The sequence below is a fragment of the Cryptomeria japonica genome, chromosome 7 (genome assembly GCF_030272615.1).
Source record: "Cryptomeria japonica chromosome 7, Sugi_1.0, whole genome shotgun sequence".
Classification (NCBI taxonomy): Eukaryota; Viridiplantae; Streptophyta; class Pinopsida; order Cupressales; family Cupressaceae; genus Cryptomeria; species Cryptomeria japonica.
The window spans coordinates 441,743,456-441,765,959 of NC_081411.1; the positions used below are offsets into that span (position 1 = coordinate 441,743,456).

Below are 22,504 nucleotides of genomic sequence, written 5' to 3' on the forward strand. Positions count from 1 at the left end.
CCTTTTATTCATGGCTCAGAGGATGAAATCAAATACCAATGCCGTGAACGAGCCCGAGTGGGGTGGGAAGCGATGAAATTCTTTGTTAAATTAACGAGGGTGGATGAAGTCCTGAATGCTTTGCATGTGGTGGCAAGGATGGAGGTTGGTAGGGCATTGAGAGATAGGGCTGAAGAAGGAAGGGCCATATAGCTACTAGCAAGCTTGGAGGGCGACCCCGACTTCGGGTTCCTAAACTACATTCCAAAAATGAAAGCTGAAGCGGCAAAAGGGAAAGCCAAAGCATCAACCTCCGAGGAGGGAAGGGACTGGGAGGAGGCAACCCAGGGGGATAGTGAGACTGAGTGAGCGGCCTATCGGCAATGAACTAGTTTTTTTGTTTGCTTGCTATAAGCTGTGGGCAAATTTTGTATCTTGAAACTATCGATCGTGATTCGTGACATTTGATATGTGTCTATTGAATCCAATTCCATTCCGAGTACTTTCTGGTGAGCTATGTTCTCTTCAGAAAATTGGGCCGAAATAAAACTTCAGCCATTGATATACGATCATCGAACGGTTTAAAATCATTGATAGATTTAGTTATGTGTCACCCTTTACGTGTCAAAGAGGCCGCGCTTATTGATACATTGTGCAGAGTCCGGACTCAATGTATTATGTGATGTGATGTGCCTTGTCTATTAATGGCAATGAATTTATGAAATCACCAATGAATTATATATTGTACCATAAATAATAAAATATTCGCCAAAACAAATTAAATAATTTTCAAGCAGTGGATAAAAATCGCCAATACATTTAAATAATTTTCAAGTGGTGGATAAAAATCGCCAATACATTTAAATAATTTTTTGTTCGGAGTAAAATTTTTCACTCATACAATTATATATTTGTTCCTTTAACAATAATTATTTGCCTCCCACAATAAATATTTTCCCCATAGAACAAGGTATTATTCGCCAGAAATTTATGGCATTTTCGTGACCTAGAAAAAAATCGGCAATACAAAATAATTTTTTCGTCATTTTAAAATTTTTTTTTGCCATCGATATGAAAATTTCCCCCCGAAAATAATGTCTAATTTGCTAGGATTTTACACAGTTGCCCGAGGGGGGTTTCTTAAAGTTATCCCTGCATTGGGGGCTTGGCATATCTTGCCTCCTTGACGTGGCAAAAGTCTTTAAATCTTGTTTCCTTGTACTTAACCGACAATATTGGTGTATGCTCATACTCTTGCTAAAGTGGAGGCTAAATGTAGTGTCAGAAAATTGCAACCCTAGAAATTTTTGACCACATTAGGGTCCTCACGCATGCGAAATTGAATCCCCTAGCCTGATCGGAGACCAGAGACTGATCAACCCCCAAAAACCGCATCTCCCTTGCTCTCTGCACTGCCTAACCTATATCCTATCCTGCAAAAAAGGGTAGGACAGGGGTGTGGCACCCTTTTCCTCATAGGCTCCTAGGAGAGGGGTGTGGCATCCCTCTCCCCTCACCTATTTTGGGGAAGGACACTTCCTAAGTCTGCATTGAAGGTTGTGCAGTGAGCAAGAAAATTTCCCCGATGTCGGCCTGTGACGAAAATCAGTTTCATTAACCCTAATTGACAAGTATAAAAGTTACATTTTCCCTCTGATTTGCATAAGTTCAATAAGGTGGAAATTTGTGATCAAGCGTTCAAGAGCATTCAAGCATTCAAGCATCCCTTTCAAGCATTGAGCATCTCATGTCTCCCTTCAAGGCTAGGTGTTGCATTCAAGTCAAGGATTCAACCATTGAAGATGAGATCCATTTCAATATTCAACTTCATACAAGTATTTCTATCAACATTTCTATCACAACCTCCCTTTAGGTGATTTACATTTCAGTATTTCATTTACATTTACTTGCATGTACTTTCTCTCATTACTTGGTTAATTCCAAAACTGGGGTTTGACCTAAAGGCAAACCCCCAATCCCAACCCCTTTTCCTCTCTTTTATGTGTGTAGGTTGCAGGTGCGCAGCTCTAATTTTGGATTTGGACTCCATTTGCAGAGGTAGAAAAACCCTTTTCATTTTGTGGATTTTTTGGAGGACCGTATACACTTTTGCCACGGTCCGAACAACTTTTCCTCAAATTCGTAGGGCAACTTCATTTCGACATATTACTGCCAAATCCAGGTGCATAGCTTCATCCCACACTCCGATCTTGAGTTACTATTAGTTCTTCATCTCTTTTCACTTAGTCTTAATACATAATTCAATCAATTCCTTTCCATTTTGAGTAGAAGAGGGGATTGACTTACCATTCTCATTTCATTAAGAATTCTATCTTCTTCTTTGGAGGTTGAATCTAGTGAATTCTCTCCCCCCCACCTTGCAATGTAATGCATGAAAAGTGTTTGAAGGGGAATTCGTAGTGAAACTCTCATCTCTCCTTGGAGGGAAAGGGTTTCTTTCCTCTTGATCTTTCATTCACACATTTTTCACCAGGTAAAAGTACAAACTTGTGTCTCACTTTTATAAAGGAAAAGGCTAACAACAACAATACAGTTCAAATTCAATGGCACAAAAGTGATATTTCTATTTGGTATTTGAAGATCATGTAAACTCATGAAATTTGTAAAATTGGATGAAGTTTATGCCTATTGTTTTAAAAAAAAAATGGAAAATGAATTGATATGTTTTTTTAATTATTAAAGTCATTTTTTCAATTATTAAAAAATACTGCAAATCAGGGGTTTCACCTCCCACCGCAAAACTATACCTAAATAATCTTGTTTTCCTTTGATTTTGAAATATGTTTTAGATGACATCCATAGCCAGTGCAAAAAATAAATAAATCTGATTTCGATGTATATTTTCATCGTTATAACAATTCAAAGTCGAAGTTTCCCAAAATCGACAGTTTTCATCTCCCACCAAATTTTCCCTATCAAAACTATAGCAACCCCCCCAAAAATTATATATTCTTGAAGAGGACTCTCTCCTCTAGTGTTATATATAATTTTTAAATTTTTCTGATATGATTTACTATTTTTTTTGTTTTTCTGAATCAGAGTCTTCTCAAATGTTAATATACCTACTTGTACTATTTTGTAATTTTAATATACCAATTCTAATTGAAATTCTATAAAAAAATATATGTCAACGTTGCTCACTTCGAGCTCTCGAAAAGGGTATTTTTATTTTATTTTTAAATAAAATTTGATGGTCAAATTCTTAGCAGAGCTTGAAAGTTTTGTAAATTGGTGGGTTTTTGTTGAGTAGACTACCATGTGGGATGCCACATAGGCAGCCTCGGCCGAGTGGGACTCGATCGAGTCCTACTCGGCCAAGTAGGGCTCAGTCGAGTCCCCCAAGCCGCGGGACCCTCCATGAGCGGTCGCGTGGGGAAGTGACTCGCTTCCCCACCCTTTCCCTCATATATTAACGAGGTGATTTTTTAATTTTTTAAAAACAAAAACAAAAAATAATTCCTAAAATCTTCAATTTTTTTTCTAGGAAGTTGATTTTTTTCAAGGAAGGAGGTGATTTTTTATCGAGGAGGTGATTTTTTGCAAAGGAGTTGATTTTTTTCTTAAGGAGCATTCAATTGCGATTTTAGGAAAGCAAATTTCAATACTTTATGTAATGGGGAATAAAATAAATAGAGCAAAAGAATATGATCGTATAAGGGATGATTAAAAGAAAGGTCATACAAAACATAATCAAGAGCAACCTGTTGATGTTGAGGAAGATCCTGTTGATGTTGAAGATGCTGCAACTGAAGTAGCGGAAGAAACTAGTACTAGTCCAGGTACAAATTTTTCTTTTGTCATGATAAATTTGATGGAGATGAATGAGGATTCTCTTTTCAGTCAAATTTCATCTGAACACATGGTACCTGAGAGCACAATTAAATTGCATTGCAAAAACATGTGGGATGAATATTTTGAAAAAAATTCTATGGTCGGGAGAGCACAATTATTTGTAAAGTTATTCAGGAAAAGAGAAATGACTCTTGTTTTGGACTTGTTGGGTGTCGATAATAGCAAAATCTTAGGAGGTCATGTAAAAGAAATAATAGTTGAAAATTTGCAAGATGCATTGAACGTAATTGATACCACAAGTCAAGGAGTTGATTCAAATGTTGCACGTAGAGCGTTGATGACTATGATTTCTAGTAAGAGGTTATCACATAAAGGACAAGTTACACAAATTTCTGAATTACTGCATATATCTAGAAAAACTGTCCAAAGATATATTAGGAGGAGAAATATGTTAGATGAAAACATTGAAATGAATTGGGTAAATATTTGTAGACTTCCTCGAAAAGACAAAATTTCTGAAGATGTAAGAAGACTGGTCATCGAATATTGGACCAGCCACTCCCGTGTTTCTTCCAATAGAAGGGACACTATACAGATGAAAGATGAAGAGACTGGTATGAATATTTCACATCCTAAACATTTTGTAGATACAACACAAAGTGAACTATTTGAAGCATTCAAGGAAGAATTTTCAGATGTGAAAATATGTCAGAGAATGTTTGAGAGGTTGTGCCCTTGTTTTGTACACATAAATAAGGTACGTGAAACTTGTTGTTGTTGAAATCATGTTGAGTTTCATCTATACTTAGAGTCATATAAAAAACCTATGGCAATACTTAATCCAAATACGGTCATCCCTGGAAGTGTGACACAATTTGTGAAATCAATTTAATGTGATAAATCAGAAGATTTAGATGACTTCAATGTACATTGTGTAAAAAGTACATGCATTGATTATGGAGATTTGCAAAAATTTCCATTAGAAATTGAGAATATTGATGTTTCAATGCTAGTTTTGTAGAAGAGATTTCAATATGAGACATATCGAACAAAGGCAGGAGATGAATCCAAAAAAATTGCATTGAAGGAGAGTGAATTGCCCTACCTTGAATTTATGAATAGATTTCGTACTATGATTTATCCACATATCCAATATTGTCATGGTGCACGATGGCAAGCTAAATAATTTCATGATTCCAAAAATTGTTTTCCACCTAGTTGTATTCTTTCAATTGTAGATTTCTCCGAGAACTATACATTTACCCCCCAATCATAGATTCAAGCTCAATATTATCATTCTGATCAAGTTGCAATATTTGTGCAAGTGACCTATAGACATGCACAATTTGATGTGGATGGGGTAGAAAATTGTACTGATCCAAATGAACGCATTATCATCAAGGAGGTTCATTTCTATATCAGCGATGATAAGGTTCATGATAGGAGCTATGTAGCTCATTGTTTTGCAATGTTTTTTGAAGATCTTGCAAATCATGGGATAAATGTTTCACAACACTGGATTTGTTCAGATGGTTGTGCAGGTGAGTACATAAGTTTCAATTCATTTTCATTTATATGTAAATTTGTATTTGATTTCAATTTGATAAATTTTATTTTAAATGTTCAATTGTACATGTACATGACATACAACTTTATGGAGAAGGATAATTTAAATCTGCAAAAGCCTTTAATTGGCTATCCATGCAACATGCTAGACACAATGTTAAGTTTCTGTGGAACTTCTTTGAAAGTGGACATGGAAAAGGAGAGCATGATGGAGCAGGAGCATGTGTGAAGCGTGCACTTCACCAACATGAACTTGTAGGTACTATTAATTTTGTTTTCAATTTGTTTGTATCTATTTCTTAATATAATTTCATTTAAAAAGAAGTGCACATAACAACATTTTGGGAAGTGAAAGGTAAAATATTTTGTTCTCAAGAATTCTTAAAAAAATTCATCAGCTCTGCATTTCACTTTTATCCTAAAGTAGTTGATCTTAAAATGTGCAAATTTCATTTCATATTTGTAACAGGTATTGATTGATCTAATCCTTACAATTGTCAAACAATTGTTGGTATTAGAAGTTTGTATCAAGTGATGACTACAGGACACCACAAGCTTCCATTGATTCAAGTAAGAGAAAAATCATGCTTTTGTGCTAACTGTGTTGAAGACAATCCAATGAGTCAATGCAAGAATATTGCAAATGGATATGTCTCACAATGGGATATGAAAGAGTTAATCAGAATGCCTCCTTATGAAGATGATGAAAATGACATAGACATTCATGATCCTATATATTTAGCTGATTATGAATGTGTTTCTGATTTAGTCATTTCAGGTGCGTGTGTGCATACATGTTCTTTTATTTAGTTTTAATTTAGATCATGTAGTGACATGTTCAAATTTTATAGATACATCTTACTTTTGTTTAAAATTTATATGGTGTCATCTGGATGTACATACAAGTAGGTGATATTTTTGCTGTGGTTACGGATCCTGACAATGTGGAAGGTGTAGATTATTATCTACTAAGATGCATGAAAGAACAATTCTACATTACAATCACTTGGTTATAGCGACAATGCTGAAATTTGAGACATTGCCAAAAAAAGGATGTGGCAACCAAAAGTGGAGGTTACCTTTTGAAGAACATGAATTTTTTTTGGAGATAATAAAAGATAGAGAGGATCCATTGTTAGATAATTGATTAATCCAAAATACACTAAGAGGGGGGGAGTGAATCAGTGTCTGACCAATAAATGAAAGATTTAAACTTATTTATAATTCTGTAACTGAGATTAATATGCCAGTAAGAAAACAATAATGCAATAAAGAGAAATAAAGGAATCAACATCAATGCACAACATAACACAAATATTTTAGCGAGGAAACCTAGTAAGGGAAAAACCTCGGTGGGATTTGTGACCCACAATATTTACTCACTGACCATATCAATAAATATTACTTAGTACAAAAGGGGCCTGCACATGCAATAAGGCCAACTGCCTAGATCTCACTGCTCAATAACAAAAGTGGAGTCTCACTGAATACAACATCACACTGATGAAAACATAAAAATGAACTCTTACAACTTGCATCAAAATGTTGGATGAGTTCGTTGTTATGCTCTGTCTGATACCGGTTCTGCCTCTGCCAAAAACCCTAGTTAGTATGCCATCAAATGATTATGCTTATATAGAATAGTCTTCATTCTACTCTGCTTCTTATTCACTCCAAAATAAACACATCAAAATGCATATACAACTATTCGCTATCATATCCTATCTTATCTCATATTACTGCTTACTTCTTTCTAAATGACCTACAATAACTCATAAATATATGAGTCTTTACAATACAACATGTCGTCCATACAATTATAATTTACATTACAATTTATTTCGCATAAACAATACTTATTGTCAAGTCAACCTGGAATGCCGATATAATCTTTTGTCGGTTTAAACTGGATGTCGGTGTGAATAAGCCTTGTTGTGTTTGTCGGTGTTGGTAGGTGAAGTCTATGGTTGGTTGAACCTGTGGAACCTTGTTGCCATCAATGACAACATCCACCTTTCTCATCTGAGTGTATCATGCCAACAATCTCCCCCTTTGTCATTGATGGAAACACTCATGAGAGAAATAAAAAATTGTGAATCCAAAACTGTGAGTGCTCCCCCTGAGCAAATTATCTGTTCATCTTCTACATACTTTAATCAATACACTTTTCTCACTATACCACTCCCCCTTTGGCATCAATGACAAAGGATGTCAATTTTTTTTTTCCAAAAATTCAAAAATTTACTTAGAACCCTGAAGTTTGTTGTGTATAACTTGAAAAATATCCGCAAGAACTAAGTTCAGACCCTGCATGAACTTCGTACTGTCGGTAATTAATGTTTTTGTTTGTCTGATCATTCCAGTAAGATAGTGCATTTTCTATTATGGTGATCTATCTCCTTGAATTGTAGCCTTTGATAGTGCATTCCGATGAGTCATTAGATTGTCCAATCTTGGACCAAGCTTATTCTTCAACTCCTTGGTTTTCATTTTTAGTCTTGCCTTTTCTTTTTCAAGATTTTCAATCTTCTCCTCATGTATAGCCATCTCTTGTTCTATGACTGATGTTAGTTCCAAATAACCAATTATGTTATCCACAATATCATCAATTTCCTTTTGAGTTTTTCTGATCTGATCATCAATATCTTCTGTTAGTTGATGTGGTTTGCAAGCTTCTTGGTATAATTCCTTACACTCCAAAATGGTAGAATTCAATGCTGGTAGCAGTGTATCAATCTGTTGTGTACATTCCTTTATTGTTTTTCCAAAGAATACTTCCTTTTCTTTATCAACTTTTTCTTGAATAGTCTCCTCATTTATTTTGTAGCTCATACTTTTATATTTGAACTAGAGTTTGAACTCATGTTTAATTTGAACTAGGACTAGATATATATATTTTTGGACCATTTTAAAACTTAGAGATGATTTTTTAATATTGGATCATATCTAGATTTTTTTTTGAATTGGTGAACAATGGTTTTCATATATTGTTATGCATGCTCAAGGTTGAAATGATTTTATATTTATGATTTTATGTATTCTTCAATTACATACATAAATGTTCTTTTACATGTGATATACATCCCCTTTAGACATGCGCTTTGGACATCCCCTTAAGACATCATCTTTGGACATCCCCTTAAGACATCCCCTTAAGACATCCTAATACGTCTTAACTTTAGACCCCCTTATGTGAAGTATGCTAAATTATATAAATTGTTACATATGCATGCTTGGTTGAAAAGCTTTTAAATGTATTATTTTATGTTATACATCCCCTTAAGACACCCTCTTTGGCCATCCCCTCAAGACATCCTCTTTGGACATCCCCTTAAGACATCCTAATAGGTCCTAATTTTAGATCCCCTTATGAACTAAGTATGCTAAATTATATATATACATTGTTATTCGATTTTTCATGAGTTCACACACATGTAAATTCCTTTCTTTGTTACATTAAATTATTAGTGATTATTTATATTACTTGAATTAGATTATTAGTAATTATTTATATTGCTTGATTAAGAAATTATTAGTAATTATTAGTAATTATTTATATTTCTTGATTAAGAACAAGGTACTAGTCATAATTGCATTATTCATATTTATTAGTGATTATTTATATTACTTGATTTAGAAAATACATTTATTTTCATTGATTTTTATATTAAAGTTTAAGTGTTACAACAAACACAACATGTAATATTGTTAATAATATTTCCACAACCTACTAAATTGATCTATAAAACCAATACCAATACCAACCATAAAACCTAGTATATATCATTTGCATATCAATCTAACTAAAATGTAAAAATGATTGCATATCAATCTAACTGAAATGCAACACATGAAATTTGAACATTGTAACACATAAAATAAACATGTAACTTAGAATTATGAAATTTCTATAAACATGTAACACAACTAAGTAGATAAATTCAATAATAATGAGTTCGAAGAAATTGAATACTAATTTAGCATGTATTATGATCCCCTTAAGACATCCCCTTAAGACATCCTTTTTCGACTAAATTATGCACTAAATAATAAATTATAAATATTAAGGAAAGGTGTTGATGAATTAGGAGAGTGAGAGTGTGCACCTAATTCAGAGTGAGAGCTCATTGTAACACATAAAATAAACATGTACAACACATGAAATGTAGATATAAACATGTAACACACGAAATGTCTAGATAAACATGTAACATGTATGAAATGTTCAGGTATAATGTCTAAAATAAGGCTACAAATGCAATGTCAACAGTTCATGTATAATATCTAAATGTCCACAACATGTATAATAGAAATGTCAGATATACATAATAAAAGAAGCAAGCATGTATATAATAATATAATGAGCTATGTCATGCCCTGTCTCGATCCTTGATCTAATCTGTCACCTTCTCTAGGGGCCTACATTGTGTACACAATTTCCATGTTAAAAAAATTATATATATAGTGGATCCTCATGAATAGGAAAAAAACAAGACACATCAATTTAAATTTAAATTTAAATATAAATTTACCTGTGTATCCTGATGAATAGGATCACCAGGTGCCTACAAATCTCCATATCTTGCATCCACCATAATCTCCTGTAATATATATTTAAAATTAAAAAAATATGTCAGTGGTAGTGAATACATAGAAACTTTATATATACAAAGTTAAAATGAAAATTTCCAGATTCTTACCATATTCCTCCCCTCGAATGCACGCTCGATGCCAGATATCTCCGAAGAGTGTAATGACACAATATCTGGATCAATAAAGTCATCCATAAGAAGAGATGAAAAACCTCATCGCCGAACTCCTGGAGTCAGTGGTGTAGGATGCACCGTAGTCTCGAGAGTTGTAGGAGGTATCAAAATATCCTCTTGCTTGGAACTACCAGGCTCTGAATCTCCTCCACCATGACTGGTACTAGTTGAGGATCTTTGAAGTACTCATCCAATGAACTGAGGCAACTGTTGAGGAGTGATCTTATGTAAAGTAGAGAGAGCCTAATAAGCATCCATAAGATCACTCACTAAATAGGAGCTCATCTGGCGCAGACGATCCTTTGGTAAACGTGTGATCTTTGTAGGCAAAGGTAGCTCATAACGAATATATGGGTCATAAAATGGACCCATCTCATCAACAATAGGGGCAGTACGAGAACACAACATATATCTCCCCACGCGATCAAAAGTGATCTCATCAACTTGAGTAGCAATGTTGGCAATGCTAGAATACATGCCAACGCGTGCCTCCTTAGCTGCCATATCACCAGCACCACCTGTGACCAAATCCAAACCTTTTGAAAAAACTGTAAGGTTCTGACCCACCATTGCCCTCTTACTAGGGGGCTATGTATCATGGTGTCTAAATCTATCTGCAAATCTGCCCCTACCCTACCTAGCATGTCGTGGAAAGTCTGTGTAATCAACATCATATCCTAGATGAAATTCTGCATACAATTGTTTGTAGAAATATTGTGGCAGCTCATCCTTCTGCTGCCACCTTTGATGTGTTGCCAACCATCTAGGATATATGAATGGTGCGACAATAGGATCCTCACATATAGTGACTCAATATCCTCTAACCACAACCATTTCCATGTAAAATGAGAACATGGATTTCACATTCACTGCAGAAACATCTCTATCTATTGTTTTCCATTTAACCGCGCCATAGATAGTGTGAGATAAATTCCTATAAAAATGCTCAATGTGAGGGTCATCATATGGGTTGTATGATTGAGCAAGCTCATTCATATGCATCAGCTCATCTCTAATACATTCTAATTTATCTCTATTGGCCAGCACATGAGTGTTATTTAAAGTCTGTTGTAACTGTGCTAGAGAGGACTGCATTCTCAAAATAGTCTGAGTATGAGAAGTCTCTGAATTCTCAGGAGTACTCTCATGAGTCTCAAACCTATGTGAGGTCTCCTGAGGATCACGATGCACACTCTACTCAGAAGAAAAATATTGTGAACCACTAGAAGCCATATCTAGATGTGATGTGAAATGTATGAATGTGTGTGTGTGTGTGTGTGTGTGTGTGTGTGTGTGTGTGTGTGTGAATCTGCATGTATACATTATATTGAATTAAAAACAAGTTCATATACAATGTATGCCACAAACAAGATGAAACATTGTACAAATATGCTTGAGTTAAACATTTTAAACAAAATAAATCAAATGAATTGAGACCTATAGACATTGAAACTTAAAGATTACATTGCAAAAAAAATTACATGAACATACTCATGAACTTATTTAACATAAAAATTATAATATGCATATGCGACTACACCATTATAGATAATGATTATGAGATAATTTTATTAAACTAGAAAGTTACGCCAAATATCAATAATAATAATCATTCTAACATAATTGTACTTCAAATATAAAATTTCATAATAGGTATATAATGTTTGAGTAAAATAGACAATCACCTAATTTATTAATAAATCATTAATTAGGTTCCTTTTAATTTATCTAGGGTTTTCATTTTGCTTTTATAAGCAAATTCATTAGTGTAAAATGTAATCTAGTTAATCTAGTTTAACTTTTCATAATTTGATACAAAACTCTTGATCTTTGGATATAATTCATATGAGTTATTGTTAAAATTTTATTCACTATCAGATACCAAAGTGATGTTATGTGGTGAAATGTGATAAGCTACATTGAGATGCTCCTGCATCATATCTAAATAATAACTTTGAAGAATACTTTTATAAATTACTACTTTTTATGTGGTGACTACATGCACGTGTTTCCCTTTGATGTAATTTTAAAAAATATCACATTTTTATTTCTTTTACCTAAATACCTTAGATTATCATTTAAGTATTAGAACCAAAAATCACATTTTAAAACTAGATATAAAATTTTACATTTCACATTTTTACACCATGTTAATATTCTATCTATAAGTGCTTCAAATCTTTACCCCAACTATAGAAAATTCTCCCCTTTAGGATATTTGTTTAAAAAAATTCCCATTTTCTAGCCCATTACCTTATAGTTATCCAATCAACACAATAGCCTACTCCCAAAACCATGGTAATATGACAAACAAAATCAAACTCGCACAAAAGGATTTAACCAAAGATCGAAGGACCAAAAACATTTAGGAATTGTCAATGAAGCTATTAAAATGTTCTAAGAATTCTAATCAAAATAATGATTAATGGGAGGGAACCAACATTTAGAATCATGATTTGGGGGTAGAACTTGAGAGAAGTAGGGGATATATGGAGCCAAGACTTAAATAACTAAAGTTATAATTAGAAGTTGAAATTATGAAGTTCACTAAATAGTATTTATTGCACCAAAAGGTTCTAGGATCTCAAAAGGTTCCACAAATTGATATGCAAGTTTGGAAGACAAAAATTAATCAAGCTTGTTAGTGGCTAATTTATTAGAAACACTGTCTCCGATACATAACTATTTTGATGTATATATTTTTATCCTTTATAAATTTTCTAAAAATCCACTACATTTCCCAATTGCTAATCTTGATCTAACTTTGGTCTTTCATATTTTCTAGTTAATTTGGATCCACAACTACCATGTCCGAGCCTATTTGTTAAGCATACAATACTTGAGCTTACGAACCTCCAATGAAGAAATGAGAAGTGTGTTTATGGTTAGTGTTATCATATGCAAACTCAATTAATAGTTCCCATCTTTTTGTTCACAAGTTCTCAAGAATTTGGTTCACTCTCTTTTTGTTGATCAATCTTAAGGTGATGGGTTGATCTATAGTCCAATTTACTTCCCAATTATGTGTATGTTTTTCCAAAACCTTGACATTATCTAGGTGTCTCAAATATGATCTTATCAAACTTACCTTTATTAAATATGATATTCTTTGGTACTCCATGAAACTAAAAGATCTCCTAAACTCTTGGAAGGTATACATGGATGCCTGAATGTAATTAGAGAGATTGTTTGTAGATTATATTCTCTTATATTGTTTGTAATTATATGTTTTTTTGGTTGTATATGTTTTGGTTGTATATGTTTTTTGGTTGTATGTGTTTTGGTTGCATATGTTTTGGTTGTATATGTTTTTAATTATATGTAATTAAAACAATATATATATATGCATATATTATTTTTAAAATATTAAAAAATTAAAAATCTATACATATAAATTATTAAAACAATTAGAAACCAAAAAAACATTTAAGAAAAGAGAAAAAGGCCTTTCGGCCCTACCTTGCTCGACCAAAAGACTTCTTAGCCCCCCTCCTGCTCCTGCTATTTCGGATTGTGCAAATGGGGGGCTAAGTGCAGTCGGCGGATATATGTAGGGCCGAGTACTACTTGACCGATTATACCCCGCCACATTTCCTCCACGTAGGCGCCATGTGGTGCCACATAGACTCGACCGAGTCCTACTCAGCTGAGTAGGATTTCTTTTTCGCTCGCACTTAGCTAAAAGTGTGACACAACACTTTGCTTTCACCCCACCCACCATTACATTTTGGTGACCATTACAAAAATGAAACTCCCAACGAAGAAGACAATTTTATGGCACCAAAGACTTGGTCATATTGGTGAGAAAAGTCTCATAACCCTAAAAAATAAATGCCTCATAGACGAGCTTGATGATTGTAATCTTTAGTTCAATTTCTATGAACATTGCATCTATGGTAAACACAATCATTTTTAGTTTTACTATAGTTCTCACAAATATTCTAGGTTGTTGGACTTGACACATTCTGGTATTTTTGGTCTTGTTAATGTTCCTTCGATTTCAAAAGCTGTGTATTTCATATCATTCATTTATAACTATAGTAGGACATTTGTGTATTTTCTCAAAAGTAAATCTAAAGTCTTTAGTTAGTTTAAGGAGTTTAAGGCTCTTGTTGAGAATTAGACTAGTAGAAAGATTAAGTGTTTGAGGATACAAACAATAGTTTCATGGGATAATAGAAGGTGGATACAGACAAGAATATTAACAATAAATTTGAGATTCTTCTATTTGTTTATCTTTCTCCTGGAATCTATTAAATTCTATACTATTGTTTAATCATTCACATTGTTGATATACATGAGAAGTTGGCTGAAATGGATACATTCAACTATACCTAAGTTAGTATCAATAATTTTCTATGACACCCACTACCAACTTCAATAACTAGCCTCCTAGTGTAATTCCTATGCTTCATCTTTTTCCAATGGTATCTTATTCTATATATAGAGAGAGAAAGACCATTGAGTATAGGTTGATCAAGCTTGTGAGGATTGAAATTTACTGTCAGGTTACACAATAGCTTCTAGTGATCATTGACTAAATACATTTATTGTAGACACTGGTCTTAAGTCCTTAATCATGTGATTAAATGCACCAAGTCTCACCTATGAGTTAAATCATATTTGAGAAAATGTACTCATTTTATAGCTAGTTTACTAGATTTTAGAAGATGGTTGCCTAGTTTCTCTTCTTCGCCCAGTTTATGGTTGTTCACGTGTTCTCTTTGTAGTTTCAATAAGTTTGTAGCAGGTTGAAGCTACATTCATGGAACTCCAATATTTAAAAGAAAAGATGAAGTAGATGATATGCTAGCCAAGTGTGTAAAATAATTCCTTGATAGGGCCCACTCGCATTTAATATTTTATTCAATGACCTTTCTTTTTCACTTTTGTACATCATGCTCATTTTTGTGAATGGATTGTATTGATTTATTTAAATGACTTCTTCTTTCACCTTAGGACTCCTCCAAAATAACATAATCTTTAACATTGGCATTCATCATATTGAAAAATTTCTCTAGACTATTCTTGACATCATAACTTGATTTTTTTCATTATACACATTACTAAAAAATGTCATAATGCATTTACATTTTGATGGGAGCCCTTGACACTTACAAAAATTGTGCCCAACATTTCTCATGAATTGGGAATTATAAAAAAAAATTAATGTTTAAAAATAATTATCAAAAATTTATTTGATAAACAATCCATCTATAAGTAAATAATAAGTTAATTGTATTCAAGCATGGCCCTAAACTTTTATTAGACAAAAACCAAAAAAAAAAAAGAAATCTATTTATTTTATAGAAGTTTAAGGATATTATAACAACGAAAAAATAGATAACTTGTAGAAGAAACCATAGAATAATAAAAAATAATCACCTACCTATCACTACCTCACTAATATGTGTACTTTATTTCCTATGGCATTTGATTGAAGACTTGTAATGTTGGTCAAGAATATTTAATTTATTGCAGACTTGTAATGTGTACTATCAAGAATCTCACAACAATGACTACTAAAGAATTATGATGATCAAGTTAATATCCATAATTCCACACTTTATATTTGAGAATGGGTGATTAAAAAAATAGAATTCTAAGTATAGGTAATTTGAGATTTGAACTAAAGGTATAAAAGAATCATTTGAGAGTATAAAAATTATTTATATTCATTCAAATGTAGCACCATATTGTAAATTAGTGAAAATAAATGTTAAGCAATTATGATTAAGATCCAAAGTATGGGTGGTGATTTTATGGTGAAAATGCCCACAATAGCTCAATGAATTTCAATGTTAATGGTAAATGCATAATATCTTGGAGATTAGCTATCAATCATACATAGATTTCTATGATGAATACCATTATGTGTAAATTATTCATAAATAATGGAAGGAAGAAATTTAGCAGCCATTATATTAATTTTTGGTACAATTTTGGTGATTTGGCCCTCTTACATTCAATTCTATTAAAAAAAATTAAGGCTTTGATTTGAATAGTTCATGAATTGGTGAAGATTCATTGTTAAAATAAACATTGATGTACAAGCACACAACCATGCAAATGGAGAAGTAAAACAGAGATAATATGCCCCCCACGAATTGAATTGATGCAGAGCCCTAGTGTAGGTATAGAATAGGTTCCTCTAGTCCAAGAACAAAACAAGGACTCTAGAAATCTCAAAACACTATAAGGGGTCAGGGAAGATCATTTTGACAAGTCCCACATCCCTTCCTTCTTAGAGGCTTCCTCACAAGGTCACTTCCATTGAGTACTTCATAAGGTCTTCTAGAGGCTCATAAGGACCCTGTATTCCAACAATGGTTTGATCCCCTCTCTAATGCATCAATGCCTATTTAAGGTTTGGTTTTAACTCCCCTAGGTTAGGAAGACCTCCTTCAATGATAAAATTAGGTTCCCTCTACCAGTTTGAGGTGACTGCTGCAATAAGGTCTACTAATCATAGTAGCCCTACCAGACCGGTTTTCCACACTTAAATCCTTATTTCTCCAAAGGACCCAGACAACAGATTCCAGATTTGTATACCCTTTTGAGAGTTGCAAAACATAACCCAAGGGTTCTGATACTTTGGGAGCACAAGAATCCAAACCCTATCTTGTTTAGGAGACCTAATAGCCCCAATTAGGCCTATTTTACAAAGGAGTGTGTAGACACAGATCCTATTTCGTCAAACCAACTCAAGGGACACTCTTAGGACATGGTAAATCCACTAATTCCTAAGTTTTAGGCTATGATAAAACCCCTAACATCTGATGTGAGACCTGTTTGCTTGTACTTACACGGTAGCCACATGGAGTTGCCCACCTTAATGCATCAAACTATCACCTTCAACCGGTCCTAACCTGCAAAAGGCCTTCAAAATCCTAAAGTACATTGGTCATAATTTCATCCCCTCCAAAGCCATGAGCCACCAATGAAGGATCAATAAGATGAGGCTATTTCTTTGCAAAAAGCCTAGGCAAACTATCAAATCTAGACCACTTCCAGAAAATTGCAGGTTTCTCTCTTGTCTTGGCAAATTAGGACCTCAGAATTGATGCATCTGAAAGGTGATTAGCTAATCTAACACATCCTATTGGTTTCCTAATCCCAAAATGTTTGTACAGTACGGTACATAGTGCAAAGTAACTGAATTGTAGGAAATTCTCATATTTTTATTGCTTCAATGATGCCAAAATGTTTACAAAACTTTTCCCCTCCTCCCAATGATGATTGGGAATGTCATTTTATACCTTACTCAATGGTTATCAACCACCTTTTTACTATGGTGACCATTGGAAGGAAGTTGCTATTTGCAACCAAAAGTTGTCAACAAAAGTTGTCAAGATTGAGCAACTTTTGACACATGTTAAATCCACCTACCTAGAGTGGTTTCAACATTTCTTAAGTCTTCCTAAGACATCTCCAACACATAAACACCTATAAAATACTCAACTAAATACCCCTAGCCCCATATGCCCATGGTGGCTTATCAATTTGCCAAATCCATGACATTGGATGGCAAGGTGGGGTTTATTACAAAAATCAAACAAACAAGACTACCCTATTAGATAGATTGAAAGGTCACATTCCCATGTGTGACATTTAACCTTTATTTCTCTTATCATTTTAGTCATGAGGTGCTCCTACACCATGAATATAGGACATAATTATGGGTTTGAATGAAGGAGATGAAAATGTGTTCTGTACACGAATAGTAATGTGTTGGCCCTAGTGTTATTTGAATTACATAATTGTATAAAATCATGTACTTGAAAACATATATTTTGCCACAAAAATTCCCCCCAATATAAGGGTGAACAATAACATGTGAAAGTAAAAATAACCATTTGACATATGTCAATATAGAAAAGCAATGTGATAGATGTTGTGTACAATATATGTATATGAAAGGAACAACATGATAAATATAACACGTGATGCAATTGTGAAAGGGACATATAGCAACTACTATGTATGCTTCTTTTTTTCTCTCTTAACTATTTAACACCCATATCACTATCTTAATGATGCAATCTTATCATACCCATACATATTTACTCTACTATTAATGACCACCAAGGTTTAGTCAACCACATTAGTAATTGCATCTAAAATTGGTTCATGCTATGAATCATCTTTATTGGTTTTCTTAGAAGAAAAATGTTAGTGACCTTAAGTAGTCTCAACAAGCCCCTATGCTAATGTACAACATCATAGGAAAAACATATATCCATGCAATTATGATAATAAATAATAAAATATAATATTATAATTTTTTTATGAAACTTTTCGTAGAAATGGTGTTTACTTATACTTACATTATGTAATCTCTATAAAATATTTTAATTAAGTCGCACCTTTTAAAAAAGACCAAGAAGATATCTAGATAGATACAAGTCGTTAATTGCAAAATTCAAGATAATATGTACATGAACAATATAATAGCTGAACTTTTTAAAGGGTTAACATAAAGGGAGAAAAGTGTATATGTAACATAATCTTATGAGAAAAAATAATATAAATAATTAATGCATAAAGATTAAAGAAAAGTGAAAAATTGATTATTTAATATGAATTAAGATAAAAGTGATTAATACAAAATATGCTAAATAAGTTGAATTGAATGTTTAACTAAATATTTATAACATGTGCAAAATTGTGGTACAGAATGTGCAAAGGAGTTGGATACAATGCACATACCATGGTCATTTCCCAACAATCAATGCTAGAAAGGGGTAAAATTGAAGAAAATGAAAACTGAAAGGTAAACCAATTGTTTAGAGGGTGTGATCCCAAATGCCATGTTTACAATATCTACAAGTTTTTTGTCAAAATAATTAATATGCATATACTATGAAAATTAAATAATTTTAACTAACAATTAATGGTGATCAAGAATAGTGCAACAAGCTTGGTTGTGAACATAGACTTCGACATCAAGCCATTGAAGGTATCCAAGAAGAGATGAGATACTCAGAGATTAAAATTGTCTATCAAGTGAGAATCTTTGTGATGACAATCAAACAAACAAGATCTAAAGTAATATTTTTTTTTAAGTTAATATTTGTAGACATAAGTATTGTGTTGTTTTAGTTTGAGAATACTAAATATTAATATTCTGATGTATAAATAGCTATCAAATTTAAGTAAAAGACAAGATTTTTTCTTAACAATTCATGCCATTACACTTCACCCTTTTATTGCCATTGTGAATGCCTTTGGACATTAACAAGATTCAAAATGAGAAATCATTATATTAGAAAGAAAAGAAAAAAAATCGAGTACAAATGACATGGAGATTCGTTTTGAGATTAATTTTTCTTTCTTAGAGAAAGAATTCAACTCAAATGAAAGCAAGAACGAACAAGCTATTGTAAACAACTAACAAATCTAAAATAAAAGATAAAGAATTTTTTATAACAAATTTACATCTTTACACACACTCCGGGTATTGTTACAATTGTAATATACCTCTCACATTAACAAGATTAAAAACAATAAATCATTATTTTAGAAAAAAGAAACAGCTACAAATGATATGCAAAATCGTTTTAAGAAATCATTATTTTAGAAAAAAACAGCTATGAATGATATGAAGAATCGTTTTAAGATTAATTTCTTTAACAGAGAGAATTCAACTCAGATGAAAGCAAGAATAAACAAGCTATTGTAGACAAATACCAAATTTCAGATAAAGAATCTTTGATAGCAAATTTAAATCATTACACTCCACCAATTATTGCCTTGTAACATACCTCTCCCATTAACAAGATTCAAAACACGAAATTATCATTATTATAATAAGAAAAAACGGCTACAAATGACATGGAGAATCATGTTGAGGTTAAATTTTTCTTTCACAGAAAGAGGTGAATCCAAAAAGCAGAGAAAGAGAGGAGGAGAAAGCTAGAAAGGGAAAACTGGTGTGAATAGCAGAGTTTGATGAAAGGCTGGAGTAGGAGGAGGACTAGTTGATAGAATTCACCTCAAGTGAAGCAAAAAGCAGAGAAAGAGAGAGGAGGAGAAAGCAAGAACGGGAAGGCTGAGGTGGATAGCAGAGTTTGATGAGGAGGCTGGAGTGGAAGGAGGAGTAGTTTTTGTGGTGGGCGGCATTGCACCAACAGGACCAGCTGGGGCGGTGACGCCAGAGAGGAGATCGAGAGGACCAAAGCTATTGAGGTTTGCGGGAGCCAAGGGGTGTGACTGTGGAACCACGCCTTTCACTTCGCCACCCACCTGCCATGTATGGCTCACCGCCGTCTTCTTGGAGGGCAAAACAAGCGAAGCAAATATTGTGATGGTGCCGTCGTTAATGGTGGAGTTGATGATGGAGACGGGGAATGAGAGTGCAGAAGGCTCCTGCTCGTTGGGGGGCTTGACGACATTGTAAGTCATGGCCACCATGCTGCCGTTGGAGTGCTGGAAGGCGATCACTGCTTGGGTGCCCACCATGCCTGTGGTGTTGGGATTTATGCCCCACCCCACCCATCCGCCTTTGCTTGCTGGCTTTGTTCGGAAGGCGAAATCCATGGAGTTTTTATCTGTGTCGTATGTCCACCAAAGCGTCGATTCAAGAAGCGAAAAGTACCTGCACTTGGAGATTTAGATATTACCAGAGTCTATTAAGATGAGATGGTAGTGCTTCTGATTGTTTATGCAATTAATCGTGTTTCATCATCAAGAATGAATGATTGAAATACGACAAAGTTTTAAAATAAAATAATTGAAAGAAAGTGATAGGAGGATCTCAAAATGGAGAGATTCCATAATAGAAAGATTCGAAAACAAGGAGCCCTTCAATCCTTCTCGATAGGAGGATCCAAGAACAAGGGTTCTCATTATAGGAGGATCTGAGGACAAGGGTCCTCCTGTCCTTCCATGGTGGATCCTTTGATCTTAGATTAAGGGATTCTTTTATTCTTCTTGATTCTCATTATAAGAGGATCCAAGAAAAAGGAGCTCCACCATAAGAAAATTTGAGAAAAGGGGTCCTTTTATCTTTCTATAGTGGGATCTCTTGATCTTAGATTGTAGGAAGATTCAAGAACCAATGGTCCTTCTATTCTTTTTGAATCCCATTGTAAAAGGATTCAAGAACAAGAGGTCCTCCTATCCTTGTACAGTGGGAATTCTCCATCTTCATTTCAATTATTCATTCTTCTATTTCTTAATGATGGATTGTAATTCAAAAAATTTCAATTAAAAAACACATACGATTAATACAATTTAAACTATGAAAATTGCAAGGAAAATACCTGCACTTTCCAAAGGTTTGAGATTCCACCGTTGTCTCACACGACTTTACCGTGGCTTCAGAGCTCACCCGCACCACCATTATGAGCAGCATCACCATTATCTGCAGCGTCATCGTCCTCCACTCCCCCATGTTAAACTAAACCACAATGTGAAGGAGTTTCAAAGAAGAGGAATAATGGTAGATTTGTGGGTGCTTTGGAGAAGGTTAAAAAGTAGAACACTGCTGAACTTTTCAATGGAAGTCCCGAATTTTCATATGGGAGTGGGATAGTAAAGGCAAGAACTGATTTTCATGATTTTATCTCATCTTGCAGATCACTTCTCATTTGACTAGGTAAGAGGATTCAAGGTTTCTTTTTTGACTTGGCTTCATTCGACAACTCTTGTTAACAGCTCTCTTTCCATTTTGCCCGCCTATCTGGTACGAAAATTGATTACTTTCATACCAGATCATTTGTTACCAATCTTACTTATTTCACTTAGAAGCACATCATTTGTGAGTAGTTATTTGGCTATTTTTAGTCGGCACGCTAATAGCTCTTTCGTTCTGTTCACCTTTTTTTAACGTTGTTTTTATTTGAGCCGTTACATTTAACTCAGTTGTTGCATTTGAATTGAGTAGTTTGTTATTGATCTGTTTTTTTATTTGTTGGTGAAGTTGAATGGTTTTAAATTAGTCTATCAAAGATCAAACTTTTTGACACTATAATAGATTACACTGAGATTGTATATTTTGAAATGGATACCACTTAATTCTTGGTTCAATTGAAAAGATTCCGATACCTCTTAATCCTTGTGCTTCTATATTTTACTTATTGTTTCAAGGACATAGCTCTACGATTCTCTATGCATATTTTGATTAAGTAAATTCATGTCCAAATTGCAATAGGAAATGAAGCAAAAACTCTAAGAAATTTATTGTTGTTGTCACCCATTGTTAAGAGTTTAGCAAGGAGAAAATGGAGGAGGAAGTAGAAGCTTTAACTTATACTCCAAACATCATAATATAAGACACAAACAACCATGTTTTGTTAGCATTTGTGATCCCACCATTCTTATGAGGTTGTTTATTTAGATTTATTGTTTAAATTTTAGTAAGGTGGTCTGATGCAAGT

The 22,504-nt window shown here is 33.7% G+C and overlaps 1 protein-coding gene across 1 annotated transcript; it reads right to left on the bottom strand.

Annotated features, from left to right (window-relative positions):
• Positions 1-19,909: 19,909 nt before the first annotated feature.
• Positions 19,910-21,856, bottom strand: LOC131030445 (cytochrome b561 and DOMON domain-containing protein At5g35735). Its single transcript, XM_057961279.2, has 2 exons — positions 21,389-21,856; positions 19,910-20,721 (listed from the first exon to the last, which is right to left on the bottom strand). Exons 1-2 carry the CDS (start codon positions 21,517-21,519, stop codon positions 20,115-20,117), a joined length of 738 nt encoding a protein of 245 aa, XP_057817262.1. The 5' UTR covers positions 21,520-21,856; the 3' UTR covers positions 19,910-20,114.
• Positions 21,857-22,504: the final 648 nt, after the last annotated feature.

Coding starts and splice junctions, on each gene's coding strand:
- LOC131030445 (XM_057961279.2), bottom strand. CDS start 21,519: ATGGGGGAGTGGAGGACGATGACGCTGCAGATAATGGTGATGCTGCTC. Junction 20,722..21,388: donor CAAACCTTTGGAAAGTGCAG/GTATTTTCCTTG, acceptor CTCCAAGTGCAG/GTACTTTTCGCTTCTTGAAT.